Source organism: Athene noctua, chromosome 9 (assembly GCF_965140245.1).
Source record: "Athene noctua chromosome 9, bAthNoc1.hap1.1, whole genome shotgun sequence".
In the NCBI taxonomy this organism is placed as follows: domain Eukaryota; kingdom Metazoa; phylum Chordata; class Aves; order Strigiformes; family Strigidae; genus Athene; species Athene noctua.
Window position 1 is genome coordinate 7234167 of NC_134045.1, and position 14897 is coordinate 7249063.

Genomic DNA, 14897 nt, shown 5'->3' on the forward strand with positions numbered 1-14897 from the left:
ACAGCAGTGTGGTGTGTCACAAAGCCAAAAGCCTTCTCTCCTTTGGTTTGTCCTGCTTGCAAGTCTGCGACTTGTTACAGGCTTAAATAAGGATGCAGGCAAAAGTTGCCCCTGACCACGTGGTGTCGGTTAGTGTTGCCATCCTTGAAATTGCTTCTGTCTTTTGCAGTGAAGCTGCAGTGTTTTCCCTGACAGCTGCTTTGGTCACTGCTTGAAATCAGGGTACCTTATCCCAGAGAAGCAGGGAGCTGGTGCAGCCTGTGTTGGTGAACGGAAGCGGTGCCCAGGCAGGGAAGTGGTCTGTACCAGTACCAGCTAACAGCCCCGGGTGAGCTCTTGGGCAGCTTGTCAGCTCCTGCACAGCCCTGGGCATGGCTGGAGAGGGAAAAGGTGCCAAGGATGGTCCTGCTGGGCGGCCTGGCTGCACCCACCCACCCACCCTGTTTGGGGCTTGCGATCGTGGATGGTGGTGGTGGGCTTGGGAAGGGCACTGCAGGAGAGAACATTTCTCCATGTAGCCTGGGGCAAACCTTCCCGGAGGTGGCTGTGGGCATTGCATGAGCGTCCTGCAGAAAGGATTGGGAAAAACCATTTTCCCTAACCTGGAGAACAATTGGCTTTCCCCAGCCTGCCTTTTCCCTTCTGAATATGAGGATGAGCTGGAAGAGGCCACATCGTGTTGTGGTGCCAGGGAAGAGACCGAGCTTTCACTTTGGAGCCATTAGCAGAAGCTTGTCAGGGCTGAGATGGTCCCAAGGTTGGGCTGTGTGTGCCATCCCAGTAGGGTGCCCTTTGCTCCTCCCTCTCCTGACATGCACCCATGCTGACAGGGAGGGGATCTTTCCGTTTCACCTGTGGCATCAGGGTTCCTTGTAGGACCAGCCAGCAACAGCTCTGCAAGCTGTACTGGTTGCGAAAGAGCTGTCAATAAAGGTGTAAAATCCCAAGGCCCAGACCTCAGAAGGGATTGCAGGTAGCAAACTGTAGTTGTAGTCAGTATTTTCATTTGTCCAAAATGAGGACTATCTATTTGCACCTTTATTGAAGACAGTCAAAGGTACAATGTGGAAAATACATCAGCAGCCCTTTTTCCATCAAAAATAAGGGAAGAAAGCACCTGCCAAGGGGACGCAGCAGCGGGTTAAGCTGCCAGTGCATGGGGACCCTCTGGTTACGGCTCACAGCCCAGGGCCTGGAGCACCCTGGTAAATAGGAGAAAGGGAGAAGAACAGGAGCAAGGGAACCCAGAGCCCCTGGACAGAGAAACTGCCAGGGGCTGCTGGGCTGGTGCGGGAGGTGGGCTGCGCCCCTTTGATTTGAGGCGCTCCCCTCAGAGGGAGCCTGGAAAGCTTCGGTGCGGCTGCTCGGGTTCGTGCTAATGAGGAGGCTCGTTCCTCTCCTCGCAGCACTAATGAGAGATGACAGCTCCACCGCAGCCTTGAAACCAGAGTCAAGCTGTATCAAAGCGCCAGTCCGAATTAAGAGCCTTTCCCAGTCGCTGGTATTTTACAGCCCAGCGGCCAATTTCTAAATCGTAGAGGCCAATTATTTCTGAAGCCTTTGGTGTGCAGCTAATGAAGGCCTGGAAGGGCCCTTCTAAATGGTTATAAGCCCTGTAGGCGGCAGAGATGTAATGGAGGTGGCAGGCACAATTAGCCATCCATAATTCCTCCTAGCAGCTGATTAAAGTCTCTTTATCCGTCTTACCGAGATCAGAAGGGCGCATATTTGGGAAATCAAAAATGCATTAGGGGCTGTTGGGGGCCTGTGTGCTGAGCCCTGCGGCCACGGCATGACTGGGAGCAGCACAGACCTGCCGCGTCTCCCCCCATGTACGGGATGGGCCCCTCATCCCCGTGGAGTGCAGCATCATCCCTGTGGGGTGCAGCCTCATCCCTGTGGGTCCCCTGCAGCGTCAGTCACCCCATCCTGTTATCCCAGCACCCCTTTTCCCTGTGAGGAGTGGGGGGTGGGATGGGGTGGCTCCTTGCTACGGTCTCCCGAGTGCAGGAGCACCCCAATGGGCTTTTAGCTGCTGCGGAGCTACTGAGGGGTGCTGGCCTCATCCTGCCCCCAACGAATGGGGAAGCATCCACCAGCCAAACGCTCTGAAGGGTGCTCGCTGCAGCCGCCTTCCCGCACCCTCCCTGCCCCGGGATGCTCCAAAATGCTCCGTGGTGGGGATTTCATGGATGAGGTGAACACAGCCGGAACGGGGAGCCACCAGTCTGCCCGGGCCCAGCCCCGTGCTGCTGGGGCTGCTGGTTTTCCCATGGTCTGCTCGCTCTTTAGCGCTCGGGGATGCCCACAGACAGCGGGACGCTGGTCCCCAGCCGGGCGACGCGTGAACCGAGAGTGCTGCCCGCGCTGTCCACGGGGCCTCCGGGGCGATGCCCGCTCCCCGAGCCGCGGTGGGATCGGGGGTGGGGTGTCCCACGGCCGGCTCCTGCCCCGTCCCCCGCTGCCCCCCCTCCCCGCAGGGGCGGGGGGATCCGCGGAGCCCCCGCGCTCGTCCGCGCCCGCCCCCGCGGGGCCCGGCGGAGGGGGGGGTGTTGGGGGGGGTGCACTCCCCCTGCCCGCCCGGCCCAGAGCCCTGCCGGGGAGGCGCCGGGATGGAGCGGGCGGCGGGCGAGGGCCGGCCCCTGCTGGCGGCGGCGGCGGCGGGCAGTGCCGGGCTCTCCTCCGCCGGCGCCGTCTTCATCCTGCTGAAGTCGGCGCTGGGCGCGGGGCTGCTGAGCTTCCCCTGGGCCTTCGGCAGGGCCGGCGGCGCCGCCCCCGCCCTCCTGGTGGAGCTGGTAAGGGGGAACAGGGGGGGCCCGATCCGGGGTGCGGGACGGGGCGAGGGGCTGCGGGCAGCGGCATCCCCAGAGCGAGCCGGGGCACCTGCCGGCCCGGGGAAAGGGGCAAGGGGAGAAGGGGGGGTCCACCTGCGCCGGTGTCTGGGGGCCTGGCGGGGACCCTCCCCTCCACACGGGGCGCAGCGCCGGCATCCCGACCCAGGCTGAAAGGGACAAGGGCCAGGGCAGGCGTGCAAAGCCGCTGCCGCCTTAGAGATGCCCTTTGCGTCTGAAACCAGACTTTCAGCTTTGAGCTCAACTTAAAACGGAATCGGTGGCTGGTCCCTTACATGCCCCAAAACCCCAGATCCAAACCTAAAGTATCACAAAGGGCCGTTTCTCCATCCTTTTGCTGGCCCGGCCAGAAGGTGACCTGGCTGGCAACCTGGTCCCGGACCACGGCCCTGCTGGGTGCCCCTGGGTCTGGGGTGTGACGGAGGGTCAGTGTGGTGCTTCTTGCCGGTCCCGTCCCCGCAGGGCTCGCTGGTTTTCCTGGTGAGCGGGCTGGCGGTGCTGGGCTACGCGGCAGCTCTCAGCGCCCAGCCCACCTACCAGGGGGTCGTCCGGGCAGTGTGCGGGGCAGCAGCAGGGAAGCTCTGCGAGGTCTGCTTCCTCCTCAACCTCTTCATGATCTCCGTGGCTCTCCTCAGGGTGGTGGGTGACCAGCTGGAGAAGCGTGAGTTGTTTCCCCTCGCCACATTTGGGGCTTGCTTGGGGCTGGCAGCTCATGGGAGCAAGGGGAAGGTGGTCCCATACGGGCTGGGGGCAGTATGGGACCCCTGAGGTTGTGGGGCTCCCTGGTACATGGTGTAATGCTCCTGACCCCCTTGGACCACATTTTGGGGCACAACTGACCCCCCCACTGCCCTCCACAGTGTGTGACTACCTGTACCCCAACGGGATGCTGAGCGGAGCCCCCCCTCCACCTCCCTGGTATGTGGACCAGCGCTTCACCCTCTCGGCTCTCTGCATCTTCGTCATCTTCCCGCTCTCCGTCCCCAGGGAGATCGGCTTCCAGAAGTACTCCAGGTACCACCTGGGCTAGTGGCCCAGCCCTCAGCACCCTGTACCCCAGACTACCTCCTCCCGGGTCCCTGCAGGCCCACAGGACCCCACTCCCTCCTGGCTGTCAGGGGTCTGCGTGCTGATGCTCTCCTATGCCCTGGCAGCATCCTGGGCACTCTGGCCGCCTGCTACCTCACCCTGGTTATCATCCTGAAATACCACCTGCAGGCAGAGAGCCTGGGCTCACCTGAGCCCCCACAGCCCTCCAGGTAGGGGGGGGGGGTGTCTTCCCTGCATCCCTCCCACCCTGTCCTCCATGACATTAGCAGCGGCATGCGGCAGGGCTGGAGGCAGTGCCAGGGGTGGGCCTGGGGTGAGCTGAGGACAGCGCTGGTAGAGAGGTGGGTGTGTGGCAGCCCCCAGCCCCACCTTTCACCTCAGCAATCTCCCCTTGACCCAAAATCACCAGGCAGGAGGTTCCTATGGTGGCATCCCAGCTTCACAGTTTATGCCACCAAGGTCCCCTCTGCCTCTGGGGGTCTCATGCCCTTTGCTCTGCGCTTCCTCTCCTGCAATGCCACAGGGCCTCATCCTGGGCCTCCATCTTCAGCGTCATCCCAACCATCTGCTTTGGCTTCCAGGTAGGCCACCCTGTCCCCAGCTGCTGGAGTGGTGATGGCAGCCTCCCACAGTATTCTGAACCATGGGGACACCATTCCTTGCTGGGGGACTTGCAGGAAAGGGCACCCGTGGCTGTCACCAGAGGTGGCTGCTGTGGGGCAGGGCACAAACCCCTGGGGATGGGGGAGAGTGGGACAGGGCACCCACGGGTGGGAGGGAAGGCACTGGGGGTGAGGGTGTTCCTGCAGGGGACCCAGTGCCATCCCCCCGTGCCCTGCAGTGCCACGAGGCCTGCGTGGCCATCTACAGCAGCATGCGCAACCAGAGCTTCTCCCACTGGGTCGCCGTCTCTGTGCTCTCCATGCTCATCTGCCTGCTCATCTACTCCCTCACCGGTAACGCCAGCACTGGAGCCCTCCATCCCCAACTTGCTCCGAGGGTCCCCTGTCCTTAGGGCTCATCCGTCGTCCTCGGGGCTCCTCTGTCCTCACCGGCCCAGCTGCCCACCCCCACCTCCCCCCCCGGCAGGGATCTATGGTTACCTGACCTTTGGAGAGGCCGTGGCATCCGATGTCCTGATGTCCTACCCAGGGAACGACCCGGTTGTCATTGTCGCCCGTCTGCTCTTTGGCGTGTCCATCATCACCATCTACCCCATCGTGGTGCTGCTGGGCAGGTGAGGGGGGTGGTGGCAGGCCCGGTGTCGCCCCTGGCCAGTGTGGCTCCGCTGGGTGCTGTAACGCCCCCGACCCCTCTCTAGATCAGTGGTGTGGGACCTGTGGGCACTCCCTAAGCACGGGGCCATGGGGGTGCCCGAGGCACACGAGCGGCGAAGCCGGGTGGCGCTGACAGTCGCCTGGATGGCTGCCACGCTCGCCATTGCCCTCTTTGTCCCGGATATCGGCAAGGTCATCGAGCTCATCGGGGGCATCAGCGCCTTCTTCATCTTCATCTTCCCAGGCAAGATTGGGCAGTGGGAGGAGGGGAGATGTCACCAGTGCCAAGAACATCACTGACGCGGGGGGGGCTGCGGTGGTGGGTGGCCTGTCTTGGCCCTGTTTTAGGGGTGTAAGGGTGTGTTTCTGGGGGGGCATGGCAGTGGGGCCTGGAGGAGGGGTGCAGTGGCTGTGGCCTGAGTCTATACATTGGTAGCAGGGCTGTGCCTGGTGTGCATGACCGGGACCCGCACCCTTGGGCCACGCAAAAAGTGAGTGTCTGTGGGCTCAGGGGCAAGGGCAGGGGTAGGGTGCGGGCAGGATCCCTGGGGGACACCCTGGCCAAGGTGGGAGCGCCACGAGGAGGGAGATTTGGGGCACCTGTAGGCACTGAAAGCAGGAGCACTTGCTGCGAGACACGGGGTCTGCAGTGGGGCTGAAGAGTGGGTATGGAGGGATGTGCCTGGGTATCGGGGATATGCCCAGGCTATGGGGATGTGCCTGGGTACTGGTGCTGTGCCTGGGCATCAGGGGTGTGCCTGGGTGTCAGTGATGAGGCCAGGCACTGGGGAGTTACCCAGGTACTGGGGAGTGCCCAGGCAATGGGGTTGTGCCCGGGTACCAGACCCCTTGCAAGGCAGTGGCTGTAGGGGAAGGATTGCCATGGGGTTTGGAGGCACTGGGGCACCTGGTGGGGGCTGGGGTGAGGGTCAGGGTGGAGTCAGGGGGGCATGGTGTCCCAAGTGTCTGTTGTGCCAGGGCAATGTCCCCAACACCACTCCTGGCCGGAGAGGTTGGGGCACAGCAGCAGCCCATGCTGGGGGGGGGGGGGGGGGGGGGGGGGGGGGGGGGGGGCCTGGCATGGTGCTGGCGACTTTTGGGGTAAGCGTGTGCCAAAACATGTCTGCAGCGCTCATGGGGGAACAGCAGAGTCCAAGTGAGGCTGGAGGTGATGTGGGGGCAGGTCTTGTCCCCCATGGTGGCCAGAGGGAGCACCCCAGGACCTTGGGATCTCGGCCAAGAGGGCGTCCTGAGGGGAACCTATGACTGTCTTGGCAGGGGGGAGGGTGTCCCTGGGCATGTCAAAGTGCTGGGGGGCCAAGGCAGGTGGCAAGCAGGGGCAGCCAGGTGGGTAACAAGGACTTGGAGAGGTCCCTCAGAGAGACCCACCAGGGTATGAGCCCAGGACTGCCGTCATGAGGGGACAACATGAGCCAGGGTGATGGGGACAGCGAGGGACAGTCCCAGGTGCCCGGGGCAGTTTGGGAAGGTGCAAGGTGCCGACGACCCCACGCTGGAGCAGCAGTGGGGTTTGGGGGTGAGTGCGATGTCCCGAGGGCTCGGTGTCCGGCTGAGGTGGGGGGCTGTGTGCCTGGGGAGAGGGAGACAGGGAGGTGCGGGCTCACAGGTCGCAGGGCTGGGGATGGAGTCGGGGAGAAGACAGGGCGGGTGCATGTGGCAGTAGGGTGGGGGCTGGGGGGTATGTGGGAGCAGCTGTGCCTGAGCACAGGGGGTCAAGGTGGGTCTGTGCCCCCTCAGCAGGGCCATCGGGTGCAGGCAGAACAGGGATGGTCTTGTGGTGGTGGCTGCCAGGCTTTTGACCTGATTTTGTGTGTCGTTGCAGTGGGCACCGGGGCTGAGCCAGAGGGGCTGCTGGGGTCTTTGGCCCCACCGGGAGTGATGCAGAGCAGCATGGCAGAGGAGCCTGAGACCCCACAGAGCGTCCCACACCCGAGAGGGGGCGGGGGCCAGGGGCTGGTGTGGTACTGGGGACAGCTCTGTCCCACCAGCCCCCTGCTCGTGTCCCCGCAGGGCTGCTCTCATCGCCTGGGGTGTCCTCTCTGTGCTTGGTGGCACCTTCGTCTGCGGGCAGAGCGCTGCCCTGGCTGTGCTGGGGCTGCTGCGCTGAGGGGCCACGGACGCCCCCATCATGCCCCCCACCATGAGCTCCCCACTATGCCCCCCAGCCCCATCGGCCTGGACAGCCGCCCCAGACACAGCTACACTGCTGGATCCAATCGTGGTTTTATTTGGCATCACCGTCCCTGTTGTACAGCGGCTAATAAAGATGGGGCAGGGTATTGGCGAGGGCCCTGCGCCATGACCTTGAGGGACCCCCAGGCATGGCAGGGTGGGGGCAAAATGGGCAGCAAGTGCTGCACACAAACAGACAGACAGACACACAGACCCCAGGAAGGGTGGGGTCAGCCACCCCCCTGCCTGCAAGGCACCTGCTGCCACCACACACACAGCAAAGGAAACCCCTCCGGACCACCCACACCCCACAGGACCAAGGGGCAGCCTGGGAGCAGGGATACCCCGCTTTGTCCCCACCCTGACCACCCCCAGGGGCACGGGTCCCTGTCCCTGCAAGAACACACACACTGTGCCAGGCACAGCCTCACATCCCACACACACCCCCCCACACCCCCCCCCCCCAGCCCCTTTCCTGGGTGGCCTTGGGGACTAGCAGGGACCCCCAATTTACCCCCCCGCCAGGGGACCTCCAGCCTCCCATTCCCAGCCCCGCTCCTCATCAGCGGCTCCCTTGCCTTGCCCCCTCCCCATTTCCTGGCTGCCTGCACCCTGCCTCCCCCACTCCCTGCCTGCCCATGCCTGGGGGATGCCCCTGCCCCAAACCCTGCCAGCCCCTCCCTGGCAGACTCCAGGGGGGCACACCCCACACTCCCCCCATCCCGCGAGACCACCCCACTCCAGGGAGAGGTGACCCAGGTGATGGGGTGGCTGGGAGGGAGGCCCTATGGGGTGCTGGGGACACACACGGGGGTTTCCTTCACTGCAGACAGGTTACACCAACACCTCCCACCCCCCCAGTCACGCGGGGGTCACAGCCACCCCGCAGCGGGGACGGGCGCTGGTGGGCCCCCCAGCACCGGCGGTCACTCTCGGCTCAGGGTGCACCAGGCGGCTGCAGGGGAACGGCACCGGAGGGTCACCCCTGCTCGGCCCTGCATCACCCCGACCCCCCCCATCCCATCCAACCCAGCCTGCACTGCCCCCCACCCCCTGCCCCCCCCCGCTCCCTGACAGTGGGAGTGGTGCTGGCTGCCCGGGGGTCCCTGTCCCCCCCCCACCGTGGGGCAGCCGCCCTCCTACCTGGCACGGCCACACTGGAGATGGCCTCAGGCTGGCTCAGGGTATCCACCTTGACGTGCTGGAAGCTCTTGCAGGTGGCACTCTGCAGGTGCCTGCGCCCGCGCAGGAAAGAGGAGGTGACGACCTCCTTCTAAATCGCCACTCCAGCCCCCCACAACCCTGTTGGCTCTGGCAGGGGTTGGGTGCCAGCAACCATGCTCACCCTCCCCTGGGGCAAAGCACCCTGCCATGGCTCAGGACAGCGAGACCTCCCATCCCCCCTGTCCAGAGGTATCCCCGGGGAGGAGATGTACAGAGAACTCCTCATCTCCCTGTCCCCTTTACAGAGACAGCCCCAGGACAGACAGACAGAGCCTGGCCCCTGCCATCAGACAGGAGACAGAGCTCAGGGCTCCCCAGCTCTGACACCCCTCCACATCCAAGCATGAGCTTTTTGTGCACCCTCCCCTACCTTTTCCAGTCCTCCTCAGTCTCCCAGAACTCATAGACAATGAAGGTGACCCCATCAGGCAGCTTCACTGCGGTGACACTGGCAAGAGCGGGGGAGAGGGGTGAGCCCCGAGCCACAGGGCATCCCGCCCCTCTTGGGCTCGGCAGCCATGGGCATGCTGCAGGGTGGGCCATCATGGGGTGACCCCAGCAGCCCAGGTGGGATGAGGCCCCCCCCCCCTCCCCAGCACATGCAAAAGGATTTTGGTGGCTGAGCACTGAGCACCACTACACCCCCAACTCCTGGCTGTTTTGCCTCAGCCCTTCACTTGGTGGGGTGCCCCATGTTGTGAGAGTAGCAGGACATCCCCTGCCCCCCCCCCCAGCCCCCCCAAACCCCCATGCCCCGATGCCCGGCTGCCGGCGGTACCCACTGGAAGCAGTCCCGCTCCCCGGCCACACTCTTCAGGTACTGCTTCAGGGAGCTGCAAAACTCGCCCAGGTGCTTGTGCGACACTGTCATCTCATCCCGCACCAGGAGGAGGTACTGCCGGGCCCCCCGAAACACAGCGGCACGTGAGACCCGAAAAACACAGTGACCCGTCACCCCCCCCAGGTCCAATGCCATGCTGCAGGGACACCCCAGCACCCCGTGGGGGGTGGCCGGGCACTCTCACCGTGCAAGCCGTGCTCTCGCTGTCCGACAGCCGCTGGTGCAGGTCAAACCAGAGAGTCTGGGAAAAAGGGGAAAAGCCTTGGGTGTGGGGGGGCTGAGGCTGCGTGTCCCTCCTAGGCCAGGGGGTTTCTGTCCCCAGTGCTTGGGATGACAGGCTGTGCCCTCTTCTCTACCGGGGCCAGTTCTGAGAGCCATTTGCACCTTCGTGCCCCCCTCATGCTCCCAGCACAGCTGACATTCCTGACACCATGTCCTTGCATCAGCCCCAAAACAACTGTCACCTTTTCACCATCCCTGAATTGTCCCTGGGGCAGCAGGAGTGGGGGTGCCCATCCCTCCCCAGTGCCACCCGATCCTTCCCAGCCCCAGGTGCACTGATTTCCTCTGACAACCATGATCTACATTTTTCTGCTCTCAACCTTAATGACACCTTTCTGACCCCACATACGTCACCTTTCCCCATCCCCTCCTGCCCTGGAAGTGCAAACCAGGAGGATTTCAGAAACATCTCCCGCACTGCACCATTTTCTCCTTCAGTCCCTAGATGGAGTAAGATTGCTTCTGCCAGAGACATTGCCTTCTTCCTTACATTTCTTTCTTGTTTAAATAAACTCACAGTTAATTGTTCCACATAGAATAGCGGCTGTCAGCTCATCAGATATAATATCCCCCAACACCACCAGCATCCCAGCTCCCACCGTGCATGCCATGACACAGGGATGGGCATGGTCACCTCTTGGTCATGCAGTCCCAACCAGGGCAGGGAGGTGATGGGGCTGCAGGAACACCCAAGGGGCAGCCCCAAGCATGGAAACGCTGGCCCTTACCTTGTCCTCCAGCCTGCCGATCAGCTCAGCCAGCCTGTTGATCTGCCCCTCCAGCCCCTCTGCCTTGGTGTCGGGGGAACCTGTGCAGAGCCAGGAGGCAGTGATGGGGTGAGAGGCATCCCCCAAGACCCTGCTGCTCCCCAGGGAAGTCGAATATACCTTCTGTGCTGCCGCCAGGACCGCAGCTCCCTTCCCTGAGCACGCCAAGCCACCCTAGGCTGCCAGTGCGGCCAGGAAACGGCCATCACTTACCAGTCTGGAAGCTCTTCCCATGCTCCCTGGGGACCATCCAGCTGGTGGGAGAGTAGCTGGGGACGGGGTTGTCATACCAGGTGTCCGTCAGACTGTGGCCAGCCTTGCTGGGGTAGTGCCTGCAACCAGAGAGCACACAGGCTGTCAGGGAGGGCACAGCCGAGCATGTACAGTGTGGCGTGAGCGGCCCTGGCGAGCTGACACAGGAGCACCTTTTTGGCAGCTCTGCTGCCAACACCAAACCCCTTGGAGAGCAGCAGTGTCTGCACTGTGCCCAGGCAGAGCAGGCCTCCCTTCCATACCATCCTTCAGCATCACCCAGCACAGGGAGTGGGTCAGAATTAGACCAATACCAGTGGGCTACTCCCAGCAGCCATCACTTTTCAGTTTATGAAACACTGCAACAGCCCTCCTGGCATCTCCTGCAGTCCTCAGGGATTTTTTTTCTGCCCTAGACAGACACTGGCAACACTGGGCATTGGGGTGCCAGCAGCTGTGTCCAGCTGGCTGGCTGCACCTTAGCGGGGCTGGTTTTGCAGACGGATGGCTTTGGTGACTAACACATGGGAAAAGTTGCTGTCACACAGGCAGCACACAGGCTACCCATGCCCCAATTGCTGCTGGTGAGCAGGGAAAGCCTGCCTGCCTGGCAGCCTGGCTGCAGCCACAGTTCTGGAGAATGGAGACACATCCACCATAGCATGTCCTCCACCTTGCTTCTTCCTCTGGGGCTACAAAGCCCATTTGGCCTGGCTCAGCCTGCAACACTTCTTGGAGAAAAGGAGCACGTGTGTGTGTGAAATGCACGCACATACCCCTGAGATCACTGACGCAGCTCCTTGGTGGCTCCCCCAGGCCCCTGTTCATTTGAAAGCCAGTGAGGATGCTAAGACCTGCCATCCCCAGAAGGGTTTACAACTGCCATCCGTGTGTAGAGAGATGGGAATGGGTTTTGGGAAAGATGACCCTCTCTTTTCTTCCTCCTCCACCTTTGGGAAGCCTGAGCCTCAGAGAGGGAGGCTGAGATGCTCAAAGGGTTTCCACAGTTTCCTCCCAGTGAGAGCAACTCCGTGCTGGCTGCTTGCTGATGGATGTGCCCGGGAACCCTGCCTCCTTTTGGCATCTCTTGCCAGCCATGCAGCTCATGGCTGGAGACAAGAAGCTGAGCACTGGGGAGCTGATGGACACAACACCAGCCAGCACTGTCCCTGCCCTCCTGTCTCTCCCTAGGCACCCGTCTCCCTCTGAAGCGCAGCAGCCGTGTGCCCTCTCTACCCTCCCCAACTACCCCGGGCAATTTTGACTCACTACTTTGGTGCCAAGGGAACAATGTCCCCTGCTGTCGTCCCCTAAAATCAGCCAGTGTGGACTTGACCATGCACAAGGGAATGTGACAAGTGGATCCAGTCCTGAAGAACATCCCCGAGATAAGGAAACAAGAACAGTGATAAAGGTGGCAGGAACATCCCCATTGCTACAGGCTGTGCAATAATCCCACTGCCTGTGCTGAATAATCCCCCATCAATAGGCAGGAAATTAAGCGAGAACAGACAGAGATTTCTTTTTAATCACAATTTAATGAGGTGTCTCAGGCTTGGATGCTCTGCTCTCAAACTTCATTTTACAGCCCTTTATTTTGGTGCTTTTTAGGCCACCTCTTTGTTTTCATACGGATGCACAAGATCATTTTTTGTGTGCTTTTTGGTTGTTTGGGGGGGGGGGGGTTTATTATCACCACGAGAAAACAACTACAATACTCCTCATTATGAACTAAGCCTCTGTGTCGGCAAATAAAAGCCAGCAAAATCTTTCATGGGCCCTAATTGCGCTGTCTGATGTTGGACTTGTTTCTTCCTCATTGTTTCCCAGGAGCTCTTACTTTTTCCATGTATTTTGTACAAGGTTTGCCACAGGCCAGCGGTTTCCTTCCAAAATGGGGAGAAGAAAACAAGGTGGGGTGATAAAACACAGAGCATTCCTCCTAGGAAAGCTAGTGAGATGTCACCAGAGCTGCCCAGGGTCTCTGTGCCCCAGGCACCAACAGCTCCTGTGAGACCAGCCCACTGCTCCCTGTCCCGGGATGCAACTCCTGCTGATGTTAAAACCCAAACCATCAAGACTTGGCTGCAGCAAAGCATTCAGGCACAGCAGCCCCTGCGGTCCCCAGGGGGGAACTGGGATTTTCACTCTCTGTGGTCCACGTGCCCTGGCCCCCTCTGCCCGCCCATGGCTTGAGGAAGCCAAGGCATCCCCCAGAGATGGCCTCCTGTTTTGCAGGTATGGCAGGAGAGGGACTTGCTTCATGAGCATCTGATGAACGGTTTCCATGGCAACCTGTCCTGGTTACAGCTGGTGACGGAGATACTCCCAGGAGGCAAGTGACACTGTGACACCAAGGGTACCCCTTATATATTAGCCCTGGCAGCATTTGAGAAATCTTGAAATTCTCATCTCCTCTGTCTTCTCCAAGCACAGTAGCACATGCCAGGCTGCTAGGATGGGGACAACCCCCTCCCATGGGACCCAAGGATGGTGGTACCTGTCCCCAGTGCACAAGCACCTTTCATGTCTGTGAAACCTTTCCTGTTGGGTGTCCTGGCAGGAGGGAGAGCATTCCTGCGCAGGAAACCACCTGCCGCAGGTTGTCCCCAGCACGCCCCAGACACAGCCACCCTGCTGCTGGTGCCCGTGTTTTATTCTGGATGGGACCAGTGGTTTTGCTTGGAGAAGCAGCCCCAGTGTACCTAGCTCTGCCCAGCCCTGCCCCAAGGTGCTGCCCCCTTGTTTGCATCCCCCCCCTGCACTGCCGTGGGTGAAGGGATCAAGAGGCACCCTTAGTGCTGCTGGAGAGTAAAGGACGGGGCAGGACAGAGTGGCGGAGGAAAGCCCCAAGAGCCCTCAGGAAGCTGGGGAGGGAGGCAAAGCAAAAGACAGCTGCTCGCCCAGCTCCCCTTTGCTCCCACACACAGCCTGCTGCATTTTCCCTCACCCCCCTGCACCAAAATCAACCGGTGTGTGGAGAGGAGGGCAGGAGCTGCTGCAGACCTGGCAGGGTTGGTTTGCTCGTCGATGGCATCCACAGCACTCTCCACGGAGCTCAGCAGTGACTGGGTCTGGTTTGCCGTCTCCTTCAGCAGGAAGCGAGTCACAAACTGGTCCACGTTGCTGCCGCTCTCATACACCTGTGAAGGCAGAGCGAGCACCGTGAGATGGGTGGCCCTGCATAGTCCCTCCAGCATCCACCACCCCTGGGACAGATTGAGAGGCTGTGATGGGAGGGAGTGCGGGCAGTCAGGCAGTGAGCATTGTTTTATTTACAGATAAATAAAGCAACATAAAGAGGTGATTACACAAAGCCCATAGTTGCTCTCTTTACTGTGATCTTGAATTATTATTGCCTTGCAGTGCAAGAGCCAGCGGGTGCAGGTATGAAAAGTGCCCCTCCTGTGCCTTGGATATCCCTACTCTGAGAGCTTCAGCATGTTATTTAGTGCCTCGGTCCACAACAGTATGGCTAACCCAGCGCTAACGTAAAAGGGGTTTGGGATGATTAACATGGCTCTCACGGGGGAGCCGCAAGCTGAAGATGCCTTCAGTCTAGCAGCAGAAAGCTCTGGTAGTCCCCACCCAGATTCCCTCCAGATCCACGCTGTGACACAAGAGCCTCAACATATTTTGGTGTTAAGAGTTTTCTTTCTGAAGAGGGAAAAAGGAAAGCTCTGGCCTTTTGGGGCCAGAGGCAGGATGGAGACAGCCTGGAGCAGGACTGCCTTCAGCAGGAGGCAGGATGCTCCCAGGGAACTTCGGTGGAGGAGTATGAACTGTTTGAGTGGCAGAAGCTCCTAGGATAACCAAAACCCTCCCAAGACAGAAAACAATAAAATGTTTTAACAGCATGACTGATCTGCTTAAAGCACCCAGTGCCCCTTCCCCAGCACAGGCTTGCCGTGCCCTGCCCATGGCACGGTCCTGCTCCTCCTCCTCCTGCCAGCCACAGCAGAGGCGGGACCCTGCACAACTGGACTGACACCAGTATGACTGGACCCACACTGGCACTACCAGTCCACAACTGGCCCAACCAGTCCAACACTGGCCTAACACCACTCCAACCAATCCAACACCAGCCCAACTGGTCTGACCCCAGCCCAACCAGCCCAAGACCAACCAGGCCACTGGCAACACCAGGTCTGGGCTGATG

The 14897-nt window shown here is 61.0% G+C and overlaps 2 protein-coding genes across 4 annotated transcripts in view; one reads left to right on the top strand and one right to left on the bottom strand.

Moving 5' to 3' along the window:
- Positions 1-2566: 2566 nt before the first annotated feature.
- SLC38A8 (solute carrier family 38 member 8) lies at positions 2567-7804 on the top strand. Of its 3 annotated transcripts, none has more exons than XM_074913310.1 (10): positions 2567-2795; positions 3315-3513; positions 3713-3866; positions 4007-4111; positions 4426-4483; positions 4744-4858; positions 4992-5139; positions 5224-5423; positions 5619-5670; positions 7211-7804. In XM_074913310.1, exons 1-10 carry the CDS (start codon positions 2613-2615, stop codon positions 7305-7307), a joined length of 1311 nt encoding a protein of 436 aa, XP_074769411.1. In that variant the 5' UTR covers positions 2567-2612; the 3' UTR covers positions 7308-7804. The 3 variants fall into 3 exon arrangements, with proteins under 3 accessions (XP_074769411.1, XP_074769412.1, XP_074769413.1); XM_074913311.1 differs by having other exon boundaries at positions 7023-7318; XM_074913312.1 differs by lacking the exon at positions 7211-7804 and adding an exon at positions 6572-6680.
- Positions 7805-7914: 110 nt separating this feature from the next.
- NECAB2 (N-terminal EF-hand calcium binding protein 2) overlaps positions 7915-14897 on the bottom strand; it is an 84659-nt gene continuing 77676 nt past the window's right edge. The window contains exons 6-13 of the mRNA XM_074913295.1: positions 13745-13881; positions 10700-10818; positions 10448-10527; positions 9622-9678; positions 9379-9491; positions 8967-9044; positions 8516-8607; positions 7915-8327 (exon numbers count right to left, since the gene is read on the bottom strand). Of these exons, the coding sequence (XP_074769396.1) occupies positions 8299-8327; positions 8516-8607; positions 8967-9044; positions 9379-9491; positions 9622-9678; positions 10448-10527; positions 10700-10818; positions 13745-13881 (705 nt within the window). The 3' untranslated portion in view covers positions 7915-8298. The remainder of the gene's footprint in view (positions 8328-8515; positions 8608-8966; positions 9045-9378; positions 9492-9621; positions 9679-10447; positions 10528-10699; positions 10819-13744; positions 13882-14897) is intronic.